At 40.5% G+C, this 18,740-nt stretch overlaps 1 protein-coding gene across 1 annotated transcript in view; it reads left to right on the top strand.

Annotated features, from left to right (window-relative positions):
* The first annotated feature begins 5,393 nt into the window (after window positions 1-5,393).
* Window positions 5,394-18,740, top strand: part of thsd7aa (thrombospondin, type I, domain containing 7Aa) — a 204,048-nt gene continuing 190,701 nt past the window's right edge. Inside the window, exons 1-2 of the mRNA XM_048608398.1 lie at window positions 5,394-5,445; window positions 6,374-7,172. Of these exons, the coding sequence (XP_048464355.1) occupies window positions 5,394-5,445; window positions 6,374-7,172 (851 nt within the window). The remainder of the gene's footprint in view (window positions 5,446-6,373; window positions 7,173-18,740) is intronic.

The raw sequence follows: 18,740 nt of genomic DNA, 5'->3' as shown, positions 1-18,740 counted from the left end.
CCAGCAACTTTGTTTTTGTTCCTGCATAGGTGTTAGCCTTCTCATGAGCTGGATGACCTGGAGGCTTCACCTTACATGACAAGTGTTTGCACAAAGAAATTACTTGACTACAAAGAAGCCAAGTTACTGAGGAGGTTTGTACACACTGGGGCTTGGAGGGAAAAAAAAAGTATAACAGGCCATGTAATCAACTCATGGATATAATTGGCTTTGTAAACACAAGTGTTTTCTGTTTTTGGTTAAAAAGATTGTGTCTGTTGACATGTTTTGCAGTTGTCAATGGGTTGAGATGTTAATGGATATTCATGTCGCGTACTGAATGTAACAGAGGTTGGGAAAGCCATCCTGCCTTACATATTCTGAGAATTTAATATCAAAACTTAAACCCACCATCAGGAAATTGAATATTTGCCTCCTTCCAAAATAAATTCCTCCACTTCCTTTCTAAAAGCTTCAGGGACACTTGAAGGTTCTGCCCAAACAACATAGTTCATGCTTGTGCTTTAGTAACCACTGGATTAATAGAAAGACTGCTGCTTTGTGGTTTAAATGAATCAAAATGGTCAAAATTGGGCAATTCTTTCTCTCATAGCACTCATGTAAAAAATCATTTCATATGAAAGCAATTTCAGAGAGTCATTTAAATTCTTTTCATATTACAAGATCATTTTTCATAGCTTTTATATAGATCTTTGCACTCTTTTTGCTCTGGCTACTGAGGTCTAGCTGTATCTAAAAATTTCCAAGTACAATAGTTAATGCAATGAGTTCAGAATTCAGAAAACAAATTGAATCCCTCGAACACAATCAGGATCAGAAAGGATTTGTGACTGATTTTGGGAAAGTACTTCAGAAAGACTGATTGTTTAATCAAGAGAAGCACTGACTCACCGTTTGTGCTCAATGCACTCATAATGAAGAGATAGAGCAAAAGATAGACCTGTATTGAGTTACTTCATTTGCATTTGCAAAGTATCAGTCCCACATATTTCAGTCAGCACTAGCTGTACCACCACAACGCAATGAGTAATTTGGAAATGTTATTAAATAATTTGTGAATACATTGCCAATTCTTTTATGGACTTATACATGTATTTATACACATAGTTAATTATTTTGTGATGTGTGATTGAATTGTTTGATTTTATTTTCTTTCAATTGTGGATATCACATTCATTTCATAATCTGGTAAAGAGAAATGTCTAAATTGGTAGAAGGCAGTAAGTCCTCTCATGCCATATGATATTGAAATCAAACTGAATATCAGTTGAGGAGCATGCATTATGCCAATATGAAACTATTTGGTCAGCTCTATTGATATTTCATTAGGGAACAGTCTTAAGCTGTATTTTGGTGAATGCAATTTTAAAGCCTTACATTGTTAAACTTAACACTATCTTGGGATTGGTAGAGTGATATCAGGAGATTACATTAATTTTTAGGAAGAATTAACCAGTATCTTGCACATTTTATGGCCAGATAATGGGAAAAAGAGTCATACCATTGTACAAATGATCTGAGTAACTCAAAAACCTGGAGTCATTGTCAGGAACGTTGTGAAATTATCCGTTTTGGTATGTAGAATTAAAAAGTTGGCTGGACAGCCAGTTTGGCAGAGTGGTGCCAATAGTGTAGGTTACAATTCCTGCACTGACTGAAGTTACCATGAAGGACTCTGCTTCTCAACTCCCTGCCTCTTGCCTGAGACATAGTGATCGTCAGATTAAAACACACCAGTTGTCTCTCTCTCTGTCTCTCTCTCTAAGAGAGGGCAGCCTTATGGTTTGCTAGGACTATGGCTACTTTACCTTTTTCTATATAAGATCAAGATGTCTCAGCAGTGTAGACATAGAGAGGATGTTCCTCCTGTGGAATAATCTAGAACTATGGGGTTACTGTTTAAAAATAAGGGGCCGCCCATTTAAGACAGAGATGAGGTTTTTTTTTCTCACTGAGGGGCATGAATCTTTGGAACTGTCGACCTGAAAAGATGGTGTAAGCACAGTCTTTGAATATTCTTAAGGCAAGGGTGGATAGATTCTTGGTTACCAAGGAGATGAAAGGTTATCAGGAGTAAGTGTGAATGTGAATTTGAGGTTATATTCAGATCATCCATGATCTTGATAAACAACAATGCAGCTTCAAGGGCTGAATGGTCAACTTCCCATTCCTTGTTTGTGTATTCATATTGTTGAAAAGGTCATGATTTTCTTACAATGTAACTTTTTTCAATTTATTGTGACATGAAAAGCAGCTCTTTGGATAGATAAATCTCAAATCAAAAATATTAAATTCTGAATTGCACGCTTTGCTGCATTGCAGCTGGTTTGACTGGTTTTAATTGTAGCCCTGCAGTTGTCACTTTTATTATACCATCATCTCCCTGACAGGAATAGAGTTAATTATAATGTTGTTATCTCTTTGATCAGTGTAGAATTAGCCGAATCATTAATTTAATGCACAAGTATCATTGAAGTATACTAATCACTCAGGGAATGTGACTAACACTGGCTGGACTGGCATTCATTATCCATCCCTGGTTGTTCTTCAGAAGGTGAAGTTGATCTGCCTTCTCGAACCACTTCAGACCATTTGGTGTAGGTGCCCCCTCAATGCCATTAGGAAGGAAGTTCCAGGACTTTGATCCAGCGACATTGAAGGAACGACAATATATTTCCAGGTCTGAATGCTGAGTGGCTTGGAAGGGATCTTGCAGATGGTGGTGTTCTCAGTAATCTGCTGCCTTTGTCCTTCAAGTTGGAAGTGGTCAAGGATTTGGAAGGTGCTGTCTTGGGAGTCTTGGTGAATTGCTGCAGTGCATATTGTAAGTTGTGCACACTGCTGTTACAGAGCATCAGTAATGGAGGACGTGGATGTTTGTGGATGTGGTGCCAATCAAGTAGGCTGCTTTGTTCTGGAAACTATCAAGCTTCTTGAGTGTTGTTGGAGCTGCACCTAGCCAGGCAAGTGGGGAGTATTCCATCACACTCCGGACTTATGCCTTGTAGATGGTGGACAAGCTTTTGTGAGCCAGGAATTGAGTTACTTACTGTAAGATTCCTAATCTCTGAGTTGCTCTGGTAGCCACTGTACTTATATGGTTAGTTCAGTTCATTTTCTGGATTAATAAATTTTCAGGGCTCCAAGTTCATAGAAAATACCAAGAACTGAATTTCACAAGGGAGCATACTGCACAGCACCCCTCCCACACTTGCTGCCACCCACCCCCTCCCCTGCTTAAACAAGCTGCAGACAATGAACTTAAGAGGTTTGTACGCAGCCAAAACATGGTGCTGTTGGGCAAAATGACTGAGAATGGGACGTCCACCCTCGGCAGTTGCCAGTTAATCTGTTTGGCAAACAGCTCAAGCAGTCCCAGCAGCACCAGAACAGCGTTGGGGCCACTGCTGAGACAGCAAAAAGGCCCACACACAACGTTGTTGTATCACAGTAAATCCATTGCTCTTTTGTTATGGCGGAGAGGTTGAGAAGTGACTGAACAGACTTGGGAGAGTTTATTGGGGGCTGACACTGTGGGTGATGGAGGCCAGATATGGAATTACAAAATGCAACCTGTGGGATGCTCAATAAATGCACAGGGCAGCTGCAAAACAGGTTTCCTCATCTTTTTTTCCTGCCATTTAAACTTCTGCTTAGAAATGGCCTGCCAACTCCCACCCACACCAACTGTACTGTGACATGCACTGTGTAATTTTAATGTCAATGGCTTGTTAATATGCTCAGTTGATCATAACAGTTTATTTAAAAATGGCAGATAGACTGTTGGTAACAGCACCTGCTGTAGTTTGGGAGATGATTTGGGGGCTGGGCAGAGGTTTATGGCCTTGCCACGCTTCACATTTATGTGCCCCCCAACCCCATCCTCCCTGATAACATACCCACCAGGGGAACCATATAATCCAGACCCAATTCTTTTCTGTCAGATTGGACTGGTTATTGACTAGAAAGTAAATAATACTTACAGGATTTTGGTTAAGATCCCTTAGAATACTGCTATTAGCAGCATACTGTGGGTTAACCAATCTGAACATGTGAATCTTTGAAAATATTGCAGTATCATCTTTTAATTCCCAATGTAAAATGAAATACAAACGTTCTTCTGTTGATTGTTGGTCCATACTCATTTATAGATCATATGAGTGCTGCTGCTCTTCTGGTAGCTTGGAGAAGTGACCATTCTTTCTGTAAGCCAAGTGAGAACTGTTTCTGATCCTTCTGAGGAAGGGTCACCGGACCCGAAATGTTAACTCTGATTTTTAATTCACAGATGCTGCCAGGCCTGCTGAGTTTTTCCAGCAACTTCTGTTTTGTGCAAGTGAGAACTGTCTTGGGCAGGTTTGTAGTTAAGTTTAAGATCCTGCATTATCACACATCATATTAACATGCAAAGTTGGCTTTAATGGGGTGATAATAACCATAAATTGATGTGGATAAATTTATTGACCACTAATGCTGATGCTCCGCCTGTTGCCACATAACAAGGTCCTGCCAATAGCTGATCCAAATACCTGCACTTTCAAATAATAAGCTCCCTTTCATTTGTTCTGTGATATAGATCATGATTTCAGGATATGAGCATGCGAACTGCACTGTCCTACTAGTTTTTCTGATTAAAGAGACCCCAGTAAGTTTTTTTAATGGGGAAAGCTGGAGCAAGGCATTTATTTTATTGCCAACTGCACAGCCTTTGTGCTGTTTGACTTAGAGCCATCCCCTGCATTGTGACACCTGGTTGGTGCCTAGAGAACATAAGAACATAACAACTAAGAGCAAAAGTAGGCAATTCAGCCCCTTGAGCCTGCTCAGCCATTCAACACAATCTTGGGAGATCTCATCTCGGCTTCAATTCCACTTTCCTGTCCTCTCCCCATAACCCTTCAGCCTGTTACAAATTAAAAATCTGTCCATCTCCTCCTTAAATTTACTCAATGTCCCCACATCCATCACACTCTGGGGTTGTGACTTCCACAGATTCATGACTGTTTGAGAAAAGTAATTCCTCCTCAGATAACAAGGTGTAGAGCTGGATGAACACAGCAGGCCAAGCAGCATCATAGGAGCAGGAAGGCTGATGTTTCGGGCCTAGACCCTCCTCCTCACCTCTGTTTTGAATCTGCCCTCTCTTAGCCTAAAAGTATGATCTCTCAATCTAGATTGCCCCACAAAGGGAAACTTCTGCTCCACATCTATTTTGTCAAATCCCTTTAACACCTTATATACCTCAATTAGATCTCCTCATATTCTTCTAAACTCTGGTGAATATTGGCCTAAACGGCTCAATCCCTGCTCATTATCCAAGCCTGTCATCTCTGAAATCATTCTAGTGAACCTTCTTTGAACTGTCTCCAATACAGATCACCGATTGTATTGAAATGAGAGCAGAATACGAGATAGCTCCTGACCTCTTCACTGCCAGTTTGAACGGTTATTGATTGTCCCTTTCAAAGTTAAATTTGATGCGAATGTCCACAAATTTGCATTCTCCATACAAGGGACATCTGGGATTGGGAAAGCCAGCAGATTGTTGCCTTGGAATTTCTAAATGACCTTTGCTGTCCTGTATATATCAGTGCCATACACAGTAATAGATTTGTTCACAATGCTACCAAGAACTGAATAAGAAATATACAACATATATACTTTTTTTTATTCATTCATGCGATGAGGGCGTCACCAGCTAGACCAGCATTTATTGCCCATCTCTAATTGCCCAGAGGCCAGTTAAGAGTCAACCACATTGCTGTGGGTCTGGAGTCACAGCAGACTCATAGTCATAGGATATTAGTAAACCAGACGAATTTTTCCAACAATTGACAATAGATTCATGGTCATCAATAGACTCTTAATTCCAGGTGTACTTTTTATTGAATTCAAATTCCACCATCTGCCGTGGTGGGATTTGAACCCGAGTCCCCAGGACATTAACAGAAGTTGCTAGAAAAGCTCAGCAGGTCTGGCAGCATCTGTAAAGAAAAAATCAGAGTTAACGTTTCAGGTCTGGTGATCCTTCTTCAGAACCCGAAACGTTAACTCTGGTTTTTTTCTTCACAGATGCTGCCAGACCTGCTGAGCTTTTCCAGCAACTTCTGTTTTTGTTTCTGATTTACAGCATCCACAGTTCTTTCGGTTTTTCCCCAGGACATTACTTGGGTCTCTGGATTTACAGTGCAGCAATAATACCACTAGGCTGTTTATTATGTGTATTTTATATATATAGCATATGTACAGTCTAATGTATATTTTAATATCATGGAAAATGCAGCAATGTGGATTGATATGGTTTTGCATCTTTAACATTTAATGAAAGCATCTAACCAACAAACAAATTCTTCTTGAATTCTTTGTCTTGCAGGTACCTGGGGGAGATGTATGGGAGAGGAGTGTGGCCCAGGAGGTGTCCAAACCAGGTCAGTATGGTGTGCCCATGTGGAGGGATGGACTACTTTACCCACTAACTGTAAACCATCGGAAAGACCAGAGAACCAGCAAAATTGTTTCAAAGTCTGTGACTGGCACAAAGACCTGTATAAGTGGCAGGTGGGTGAGTGGAGCAAATGCTTACCTGTCGCTTCCAGGAACCCTTCTTCAAGAGTAGCGTCAGAGTGCCTGAAAGGTGAAGAAGGAATTCAAACCAGGGATGTAACTTGCATTGAGAAACGAAATGGAGCTGCAGCGGAGGATGTTATCTGTGACTATTTTGAGACTAAGCCCCACATTGAACAAGCTTGTCTCATCCCCTGCCCACAGAACTGTGTGGTAACGGAGTTTACTTCCTGGTCAGAATGCACCAAATCCTGCGGAGTTGGGTTACAACACCGCATTCGTCAAATGTTAGTGCCCCCGCTGTACGGTGGGGAACCATGCCCCAACCTGACTGAGTTCCGGACCTGCACGTTCAATTCCTGCGATGCAGAAGAAAGTATTTACAGTTTGAGAGTTGGCCCCTGGAGTGCATGCTCTCTTCCACATTCTCGACAAACCCGGCAAGTAGGAAAAAGAGTGAGGGACCCTGAAGCCCGTGAGCTTATGAAGAAAAAGAGGAACCGAAACCGTCAAATCCGTCAGGACACTAAATATTTTGACGTGCTGATCGGTTACCAAACAAGGCAGGTTACGTGCATGCACAGAAATGGAAAGACTGCAGCGCTGAGGTAAGTGGTTTAGTTCATGAGATATATCTTGATCCTGCTTTACTTATGTAACCTGTGTGAGTAGCTGAGACAAGGGGTTGGAAAACCTCAAAGAAAGTGAGTTAAACCAGGAAATGGTGAACAGGTAATACCAAACTTGAGTTTCATTAACCTGTAGGGATTAAATAATGAAAAATGTTAGATATTCATTTTTACCATTAAAGATTCAATTGTTGGGTTTAACAAAATGAAAACCTTTTCTGCCTATGGTGACTGTAAAGGTCAAGTGCGATACAGACTGGAACGGTTTGAACCCCATGTTCATAAAACTGCCCCAATAAAGGGAAGGAAATCATATTATTCAGTTGCACAAATTAGGATGGATTCCAGATGTTGTTTTTCTAAAACTCTTTTTTTGAAATGACATGAAACAACAGAATGAAGTTTTATTTTATAGTAGTATGAGCTACCTGACCTGACGTTCAATACCAAATACTAACATCCTTCAGAGATAGTAGGAACTGCAGATGCTGGAGAATCTGAGATAACAAGGTGTAGTGCTGGATGAACACAGCAGGCCATTTCTGAAGAAGGGTCTAGGCCCGAAACGTCAGCCTTCTGGCTCCTCTGATGCTGCTTGGCCTGCTGTGTTCATTCAGCTCTACACCTCTACTAACATCCTTCGCCGTGTTAAGTCGAAAATCACAAAAACATCCACTGGAATAGTGGTTTGATATTGTAAATAAAGTGCCCCCAGTCCATTGTGCAAAATTAATTGACATTACTAGTTAAAATTAACAGCCACTGATTTCTGCAGTTCTTTTTCAGTGTGCAGTCAAACTCAGATTAATTATTGTTCCATCCAATCACAGAATTCCAATACATCAAATCATTCTTATCATGTACAATTTTCAATCCAGGCAAAACAGCTCAGAATATTGTCTATTATCAGTTTCACACTCTGCTTGGTATAAAGGATCATTAGCCACAATGAGATGCAGTGTCATTGGACTCAGTTATATGGGTCACTTGTGGGCGGGGACACAGGCAGGTGAACCCATAAAATAGGACACCATGCTGAACTCAGCGTGGCAGAGGAGGTGTCAGATGGATTGCCTGCCCATGGCCCAATCGATAGTTCAATTGATACCTGCCCAAAAGACTCATCCTGTTGTCTCTTGAAGAAGATAGAGTGCAATAATAAGGTCACTGGGCCAGTAATCCAGGGGCAAAGGCTAATTCTCTGGTGATGTTGTTTCGAATCCATTCACAGCAGCTGGTGTAATTTAAATTTAAGTCATAAGTTTGATGTTGAAAGGTGCTGTCAATAATGAAAGGCCATGAAACTATAATCAACTGTTGTTAAAGACCAAACTGATTCACTAATGTCGTTTAGGGAAGGAAATTTTCCACCTTTACCTGCTCTAGCTTTCATGTGACTCCTGACTTACAGCAATGTGGCTGGCTCTTAACTGGCTGAAATGGTCTAGCAAGACTATAGGTTCAAGAGCAATTATGATTCAGCAACAAATGTCGGCCTTGCCAGCAATGCTCACATCCCGTGAAAGAATAGAAAAGAAAATATTAAAAGGCAGTGGGAGGGGCCTGTGCCCAATACACAGCCTGGCAGATTTGACTCTAAGGATTTCTGTTCAATGAAAGGTGAGTGGGAGGGTGCCTTATTTCCTGGTTCAAATCAGAGGCCCCCTTCGAACAGTATTGTCTCCACTTATCCACCCTGCCCTGTCCAATGTCCTCAAGAACCTGCGTCCACTTCCCTGCTCTCATCAGGGCCTAACATCCTGTTGAGAACTTGGACAAATCTGGCTTCAAGGCTACAGATGGATGCTGTTCTTTCCGGGCTTCCCTCAGGATCAACTGTGACCACAGCTTCTGCTCTGCTATTGGGGCTGCAGAGCGTCTGGCCTTCAATTAGCAACAGCTGAATGAAATGGGACTTCCTCCTGGTGAGGGGAGGGAGTTGCACGTCATTATTATTAAAAGGCCCATCAGTCTGAGAATTAAAGTTGGGCAAGCCCATTAGCTCGAGATGGGTTTACCCCCAAAGATGCTGGGATGAGAGGAACAGTGCAGCATATAATCTTAGTTATTAGTGGTGTAGGGTTGAGCTAGAAATAGTACAAATTGACAGGTTTTTGTCAACAACTCTCTAGAAAGGCTGTAAAAGTCTGAACAAAGCTCTTAATTTCTTGACAAATTACTTAAATATTAGAATTTATCTGTGTGTTTGTTCTTAACAAAATAATCTGCTTTGTTCTCAAGTGTGTTGTACAAGATATGATTAAAACTTAGGCTAAATATCAAAGCAATTTTAAAAATTGCAGTCATTCATTGAAATGTATTGCGTTTTTGTATTTTAATATTTCTCTTTGTCAGTCACATGATGCAGAGGAAGTCACAGCAGTGATATGGCAATTTGCTAGAATATGGCAATTTACCTAAAGCATATATGTCAGCATCTCGATTAAAATGGCTGAACTAATTGAGGTGTTCGTTCTTTGTTGATTTAGGTCAAAGCAGATTAAAACCTTTTACTTCCACTGGTTGTTTCTTCTGTTTTGTCGCTCATGAGGAGCAGAGACAATAGCTGAAAAGCATAGGTTGAAGAGGTGTACTGGGCTGCACACAGAGATGGAATGTTGTTAATACATGTGCAGAGAGGATGAACTAGGGCAGGGATGGGGGCTTAAGTAGAATGTGGCGTGACAAAAATACTGTCAACACTTAGAGAGGATCAGAAGAACAGCACTATGGAGTAATTCAGTAATAAAAGTGGTGGAGCAAAACACGGCTTTGAAAATGGAACAGCTATTTTAATATTATGAAAGGGTAGACCTGTGAAGGTAAAAGAACGATTTGATGTTGCAGTAAAGTTTTACATTTGTCTTCCATAGATCAGAGGATTAGATAGGGTGGACAGTGGGAGCCTTTTTCCTCGGATGGTGATGGCTAGCATGAGGGGACATAGCTTTAAATTGAGGGGTGATAGATATAGGACGGATGTCAGAGGTAGGTTCTTTACTCAGAGAGTAGTAAGGGCGTGGAATGCCCTGCCTGCAAAAGTAGTAGACTCGCCAACTTTAAGGGCATTTAAATGGTCATTGGATAAACATATGGATGATAATGGAATAGTTTAGGTTAGATGGGCTTCAGATTGGTTTCACAGGTCGGCGCAACATCGAGGGCCGAAGGGCCTGTACTGTGCTGTAATGTTCTATGTTCTATGTTCTATCTATGTTTTCATTTGTATTTATTATATTATTTATGGTGCCATGCAACAGGGTGACAGAGGAAGTAATGTAGCGACTGGTTGTTATTCCAATAGCTCAAAGATAAAGTTGCTTGAATGAATCCAAAACAAAACCTCACTCACTATTTGTGTTCCTAACAAATTAACAATGAAATGTATACTATAGGCAACACTTTTAATAAGTTAACATATTTTGCCAAACAGATGTGGATGCAAAATTAACAGCAACTCAATTTTATGTAGTGCATTTAATGTACTGTAGTAAACTATATCTTAGAATCCCTACAGTGTGGAAACAGGCCCTTCAGCCCAACAAGTCCACACCGACCCTCAGAGCACCCACCCAGACCCATCCCCCTATAACCCACCTAATCTACACATCCTTGGACACTACAGGCAATTTAGCATGAACAATCCACCTAGCCTGCACATCTTTGGATTGTGAGAGGAAACTGGAGCACCCAGAGGGAACCCACGCAGACACGGGGAGAATGTGCAAATTCCACACAGACAGTTGCCCGAAGGTGGAATTGAACACAGGCCCCTGGTGCTGTGAGGCAGTGGTGCTAACCACTGTGCCACCCATACTGTTCCATAATGTTGAGAGTGATATCAATGAAAAGAAATTTAACACTGAATTATGTAGAAGACATCATAATCTTATGGTCTTGTGAAAGATGACTGAAATCTTGACTAAAATCCTACATATTTTTAGGAACGTTTTAAGATATGAGAGAATGAAAGAGCGGCAGAGTCATTTAGGGAAAGAACTCTGGAGCTTAGTGACTTGTGTTATGGACCAGACCAACCCCCTCAATATATATTAAGAAGATAGTCTAGACCCTGATGTTTTCTTATTTTATACATGTAAGGTGATGCATTCCAGATACAATTTGATTGATTAGACAGTCAACTTTAAGCAAAACACACTTTATTTTTACACTACAGTTAAAATACAGACAAACAGAAAAGAAAAGAAAAGAATTGGCTTAACTGTAACTCCATCAAAATGCTTAACAAACTAATAATATGCTAACTACTATTAATTAACTGTTCCAATATAGTAACTTCCCATAAACACACCCTTGGCAAAGGCAAATTCAGTAAAACAGATTGTCTCACATGCAATTCTAGCAGCAGGAAGAGAATCCCAGCTTTTGGCTATAACAGAGAGAGGTTTAAGAGCTCCCACGTCCAGCTTCAAGACCCCAGCAACTGCAAACAGCTAAAACTGAAAATCCTGGTTCTGTGGGAGCTTGACCACATACACTCAGGCTGCTTCTATTGTTGCAACTCAAAAAAAACAAGGCCTCATAAGCTGTTTACCCTATTGGCTTTGAGCAGACTGCTTGTAACCTCTGTCTCAACCTTTATTCATAAAAAAAGGACGAAATAAACCTCTTAAAGCTATAGTATTGTCACACTAGGCCACTGATTGCATGATCATCAATGGTGGTCCATTTAAAATTTGGGATACACAAGAGATCAGGATCGGAAGAGTACAGAGATCTCAGAAGGCCATAAGACTGGGGAAGGGTACAGAGATATGGAACAGTCAGGCCATAGAGGAATCTGAAAACAAATATGAGAACTTTCACTCTGGTCTTCTCTGATGAGAGCCAGTAAAGATTAGCAAATAAGCAGCTGATAGGTGAATAAAATTTGGAGCAATAATATAAAACAAAGAACTGCGGGCACTGAAGATTTGAAACAAAAACAGAATTTGTTGGAGAAATTCAGCAGGTCTAGCAGCATCAGAGGAGAGAAAGCAGAGTTAACATTTTTGGTCCAGCGACCCTCCTCCAGGACTGGAGCATGTTGAAATGCACACAACCTAGGTTTATGTAGGGTGAATGATGGAAGGCTGGCTAGGACAACACTGAAGTATCAAGTTTAGAGATTACAAAGACACCATTGATTTGATTTGATTTATTGTTGTTACATGTACCTAAGTACAGTGAAATGTTTTGTTTTGCATGCAGTACAGGCAGATCATAACATACAAGGTCATACAGATCATAGAGTGTTTAGACAGAGCATGGCATTCAAGGTTATGGCTGCACAGGAGGTGCACAAATGTAAGATCAACATTAGGTTGAAATTGGAGAGGTCCATTCAGCAGTCTAATAATGGCAGGGAAGAAGCTGTTTTTGAACCTGTTGTTACATGTGTTTAAGCTTCTGTATCTCTGCCTGATAGAAGAGGTTGGAAGAGAATATTACGGGGGTGGGAGGGGTCATTGATGATGTTGGCTGCCTTTCCACAGCAACAAGCAGTGTAGATGGAGTCAGTGGATGGGAGGTTGGCTTGTGCAATGGTTTGGGCTGTGTACACAACTTTATGTAGTTTCTTACGGTCCTGGGCAGAACAGTTGCTGTACCAGACCATGATGCACCCAGATAGAATGCTTTCTAAGGTGCATCTGTAAAAGCTGGTGAGGGTCCTTAAGGATATGCCAAATTTTCTAAGCCGCCTGTTGTGCTTTCTTGAACGTCACATCTATGTGGGAATTCCAGGACAGATTATCAGTTATCATCACTCCAAAGAACGTAATGCTCTCAACCCACTCCAGCTCACCTCCATTGATGTAGATAGGGGCGTGTCCTCCTCCTTTCTTCCCGAGGTCAATGATCAGTTCTTTAGTTTTCCTGACATTGAGGAGGAGATTGTTATCTTTGCCCCACAATACCAAGCATTCTATCTCCTTTCTGTATTCTGACTCATCATTGTTTGATATCCGGCCTACAACGGTGGTGTTGTCAGCGAACTTGTAGGTGGCATTCATACGAAATTTGGTCACACAGTTGTGAGTGTACAGGGAGTACAGGAGGGGGCTGAGTACGTATCCTTGCAGGGCGCTGGTGTTGAGAATTATCATAGAAGAGATGATGTGGTCTATCTTCACTGATTGCGGTCTGTGGGGCAGGAAGCTGAGGACCCAATTGCAGAACGTGGAGCTGTAGTCAATAAGTAGGAGCGTGACGTAGGTATCCTTATTATGCAGATGTTTCGGGGATGAGTGTAGAGCTAGGCAAATGGCATCTGCTGTGTACCTATTACTCTGGTAGGGAGTTTCAGCATCAGATAATTTAAGAAAAGTTGAGAATTGAGTGCGGTATGAAGTGGAAGTAGTGCAGACATGGTGCTGTGAAAATGTGTAATGTGAAATATGATACTCTGAAGGTCAGAGTAATGCTCATTATCCTTCTTAAAAGGCAGTTAGCTTATCGCAGAAATAAAAGCATAAAATGTCAAGAACATTCAACAGATTAAGCAGGATTTAAGAGATAAAGAACTGCATTTGTAAGAGTAGTGGAAGCTGGGTGATTGAATATATTCAAGGCTGACTTGGGCAGATGTTTAATTGATAAGGAAGTCAAGGACTTTGGTGAATGGGCAAGTGGGACACAATCAGACCAGCCATGATCTTATTGAATAGTAGAGCAGGCTGGAGAGAATGAATAGTCAATCCTGTTCTTGATTCTTATGTTTAATTATGAATGTGAAATTTGTTTATTAATGACCAAATAAGCTGGTAGAAAAAAAGATCATTATAAAAGCAGAGTTCTGCAAAATCTAATTAGTTTCCACAAATGCCTTCTTTCTAGAATCATGAACTCCCTGATGCTAATGATGACCATGCATGAAATGTTAATTGCTTTGAAGGATTGTAGTTCACAATGGAATACAGCAACATAAATTAAGTACACAGAATATAAGCATACCCAACTGAATTAATATGAAGCATAAAGTTTTAAATTAATGGTGTTCGACTGGAACAAATGGCAGTAGAAGTTTCTGTATGCAATTACTAAGTTCACAATAGGTACTAGACCAATGAACAAATATGATGGGCTATAGGCTACAATCACGTAATTCCTAGTCTGGTTCGGTGATATACAGGTCGTTCTCCTATAACGGTAATTGTGTTCTTGTGTGACCTCGCGCTATAGAAAATCCCCCTAGAAAATCCCGTTATAAGGAAATCACTATACCTGTACAGCAGAAAGTTTGCGTTATCCAAACAGCGTCCACTATTCATCAATTGCATTACAGCCAATTTGCATTAATAAAACACACATTGTAGCAGAACTACCTGTACGGAGGAGTCCATTAGAATGATAGCAAAATAATCATACTTCATCATTACATAGGCAGGGTTTGTTTTTTGGGAGAAGTGTACTTATAAGAACTTCACAGACCAGTTCAAAACTACTGTTTTGTTTGAAAAGGGATTTTGGCAATTGGGTTTGTAGTAATTGTAATGAGGTCAGCTAGGTGGACCACACAGAGTATGAGTTCCATGACTGGGATGTTAACCAGGTCCAATCAGGGAGCCCTGGCTGACAGATATTAACAGGAATGTCATACGTGCTGTTCACTCTGAGAGATGCCTCTGAGGGAGCTGGATCAGTGTCAAGGACTCCCCACATGTAAATAAAGGGTGACCTGGTGATTGGACAACGGTTTCTGTGGAGTTATTTTAGGGTTCAAATCATGTAAAGGCAAATACTGTGGCACCTGAAATCTGAAATATAAACATTTCTGGCATTTCAAAGTTTCTCTCTCGACAGATGCTGCCAGATCTGCTGAGTTTCTCCAATGCATTCTGTTTGGATTCAAATAACATAGGCCACAATATTTATGTGAGGTAGGAAATGAGAAGGACAGTTTTACAGTCAGAGGACTCAGAAAGTGGGGTTTCCTTGGGGCTCCTTGAACTTAAAGACAGGACCTGATTGTTGTTTGTGAAGTGCAATTCCCCAGCAATTGAAAAAGGTTGTGCAGTGGGTAGAAAAGATCCTACTTATCCTAGTTCACAAGCATTGCTGGAAACACACTTAACTCTTTTTCACGCTAAAGTCCTCATCCCCCTTTTTGCTATCAGGTATATTGGGAGCTCAGAAAGAAGGCTGTCCAGTGTTAAGCTGGAGTAGAAGGAAAAGAAAATCAATAGTTTGTTGCTTCAGTGAAAAAAAAGACATAATGTACCTTCTGGGAACTGGATGTTCCATTGAAAACTAGAAATGGCCAGGTTTCAGGTATGAGAAGGATCGGGATCAGATTTGAGATTATTTACATATTTAACTTCTGACCCAAATCCTCCTGACTTTGCAGGATAAAGATGGTTTGGATCACTGGATAAAATGCCAAAACGAAAGATAATCTCCTATATTTGCACAGTTGTCAGCACTTACTGAACAATACCTGATGAGAATTGCACAGGGATTTGACAGATGTGAAACACTGTATACTTTTATTTTGTCAACAGATCAATGCACTTGAATCAGCTTTGATTTAGTCTTCAAGTCTCTGAAGTGGGATGTTAAGCCATAACAGATTCAAAGGTAATAATTCCAAAAGAGAAACGACAGCTAAAAATAGGGCACTGGTTTTCATTGATTTGGACTGATACTAGAGACCTATAAAACTGATGGATGACTCCATATTCTCACTTCTAACAATTTTCATTGGCATGGCATAAGGACATGGTAACCAACACATATGTAGCACTTGCACTGCTCCTGGCTTCGTTACAGATTCCAACACCCTCTTACAATTTTGATGGATTCAGGCCAAGCTCAAGAGAGTGGCTGACAGCTTCTCACAAGATCTTGGTCATGAGTGTGGAACCAAAAATGAACACATTTTATGTTCCCATATAATATATTGTCCTGTACCTTCTCAGAAACCTGTCAATCAAATCCATTCAGACTATCAATGACAAAAAGCTATTTTGCACTTCAAATCTCTTAATCTTGTGTAAACAAACACACTGCAACTGAAGTAACTCAAAGAAAGAATGACTTATCGTAAAGTAAATCAAGTCTTCACAATGAAACCATTTAGAAAAAGTCTTGTCATCTGATCTAAGTAGACTTATTGATACATAACATCAGATTTCTTATGATCTATGGTCTCATAATGAATGCTTGGCTGAGCTCCAAAATGACTAATAACTTAGCCCTCGGAAGCAATGTTGACAAAGCTTGAAGGAGAAACTCAATAGGTCTGGCATCATCTGTGAAGAGAAAGCAGAGTTTACATTTTGGGTCCAGTGACCCTCTGAAGAAAGGCCCACAGAGGCTGCCAGACTTGCTGAGTTTCTGTAGCATTTTCTAGCATCATCTCAGATTTCCAGAATTTGCAATTCTTTGTTTTATTTTAGTTAACAAAGCTTGAAAGAGAAGTACAAGCTATGCTTGGATTATATCTATTACTTTGTAATGTTATTTGTTGGAAAATTTTTTCAATGCATATGTGTTATTTACATAAGATTAAAATATGTGAAGTATATTCGAGGAGCAGAGGGATCTCGGTGTTCATGTCTACAATTCCCTGAAAGCTGCCACCCAGGTGGATAGAGTTGTTAAGAAGGCATGTGGTGTGTTAGCTTTCATTAATAGAGGGATTGAGTTCAAGAGCTGTGAAATTATGCTCCAGCTGTACAAAACCCTGGTTCGGCCACCTCTGGAGTATTGTGTACTGTTCTGGTCACCTCATTACAGGAAAGATATGGAAGCACTGGAAAAGGTGCAGAGAAGATTTACCAGGATGTTGCCTGGAATGGAGGGAAGGTCTTACGAGGAAAGATTGAGAGAGCTAGGGCTTTTCTCTTTAGAATGACGAAGGATGAGAGGTGACTTGATAGAGATGTACAAAATGATCAGAGGTATAGATAGAGTGGACAGCCAGAGACTTTTTCCTAGGGTGGAGGTAGCTATTATGAAGGGACATAGTTTTAAAGTGAGTGGTGGTAGACATTGGGGAGATGTCAGAGGTAGATTCTTTACTCAGAGAGTGGTAGAGGCGTGTAATGCATTGCTGGAGAGGGTAGTGGAGTCGGCCTCATTAGGGGTATTTAAGCAGCTACTAGATAGGCATGTGGATAGTAGTATAAGGTAGGGGTGGAGGTTAGATAGATCTTAGGTTTAGGGTAAAAGTTCAGCACAACATCGTGGGCCGAAGGGCCTGTACTGTGCTGTACTGTTCTATGTTCTATGTTCTATTAGTGAAGTATTTTTATCATTGTTACAATAAATGATTGTGGTTGATTGAAACTTGTAAGCTGTTTAGTTTCTTCACAGCAGCCTTAGACATCCCAATGGCTCATTGGCTTTGTATATCAGGGATACTGGAAAGTGGGTATTGAAGATGCATGGTTGGATTGAAGGGAGGGTCATGGAGGATATGAAGTGGCTTGGAGATATGGAGATGAAGGATATGGAGATACGAGAGGAATGTATGGGTGTGGACAGGTCATGGGGGATGGAAGGGGCTTGGGAAATATGGAGGGCATGAAGGGATATAGAAAGTTGGTCTTGGACATACCTACATTATTTTTTCACCTTCCTAGAACAAAAATATGTTAGATGGGGTCCTCCTTAATAGAAACAGGGTTGAGGAGTTGAGAACCTTTTCATGACTTCCACTTCCCATCTCTTCGAAGAAAATCTGACCCTGTGAATATTCAGCAAACATCATTCACATCATTATCATTGATCAACATAATACGACTACCAGACTTCATCCAAAATATCCTTTGAAGGACGTTTAAAAACAGAATCATTCAATATTTTATTGCATTTTATTGTTGGATGTATTCTTTTCTTCGCTATCCAATTGTATTTCTGTCAAGGTATTCCTCTTCAAAGCTTATCTCTGGCTGGCAGCCAATACTTCACGCCACGTTCGCTGATATATAAATAAAAACCAACTAAAGGAAAATAACCTATTTTTGATCCTCATAAGCATAACTGACTAAACCTGTTTTTTAAAGAAAAGCATTTGTTTAGGTAACTGATTATTGAACAGTTCAATTGTTGAATTTGAAGGTCAGCGAATGGAGAGAGTCTTCCATAGTTACAAGCATTTAATGAAATAATACCCGATCAGAAGTGCATGATCTTTAGGCAGATGTGAAATGCTGATAAGAGCACCAATAGTGACAGAGCAGTAATGTCATTCATAGATGTTTATATTCATAGTCTACCATAGAATTAATCAAGATTGAGCTGAAAAGTTACTGGGTGCCCACCCAGCACCTTCCCACCTAACTAAATGTGCTCCACCACCAAATCTGCTCAGAGGGAACACATTAAATTCCATCCAGTGAGCTACACTTCAGGAGAAGTGTAAAAATACAGAAAGGTCAACAGGATGAAACCCAAGCAAGGAACTTTCAGTGCTTCAGAGATAGTAGGAACTGCAGATGCTGGAGAATCTGAGATAACAAGTGTAGAGCTGGATGAACACAGCAGGCCAAGCAGCATCAGAGGAGCAGGAAGGCTGACGTTTCGGGCCTAGACCCTTCCTGC

Source organism: Rhincodon typus, chromosome 2 (genome assembly GCF_021869965.1).
Source record: "Rhincodon typus isolate 14 chromosome 2, sRhiTyp1.1, whole genome shotgun sequence".
NCBI lineage: Eukaryota > Metazoa > Chordata > Chondrichthyes > Orectolobiformes > Rhincodontidae > Rhincodon > Rhincodon typus.
The sequence above is the reverse complement of the archived record's forward strand: the minus strand, read 5'-3'. Positions and strand labels throughout refer to the sequence as shown.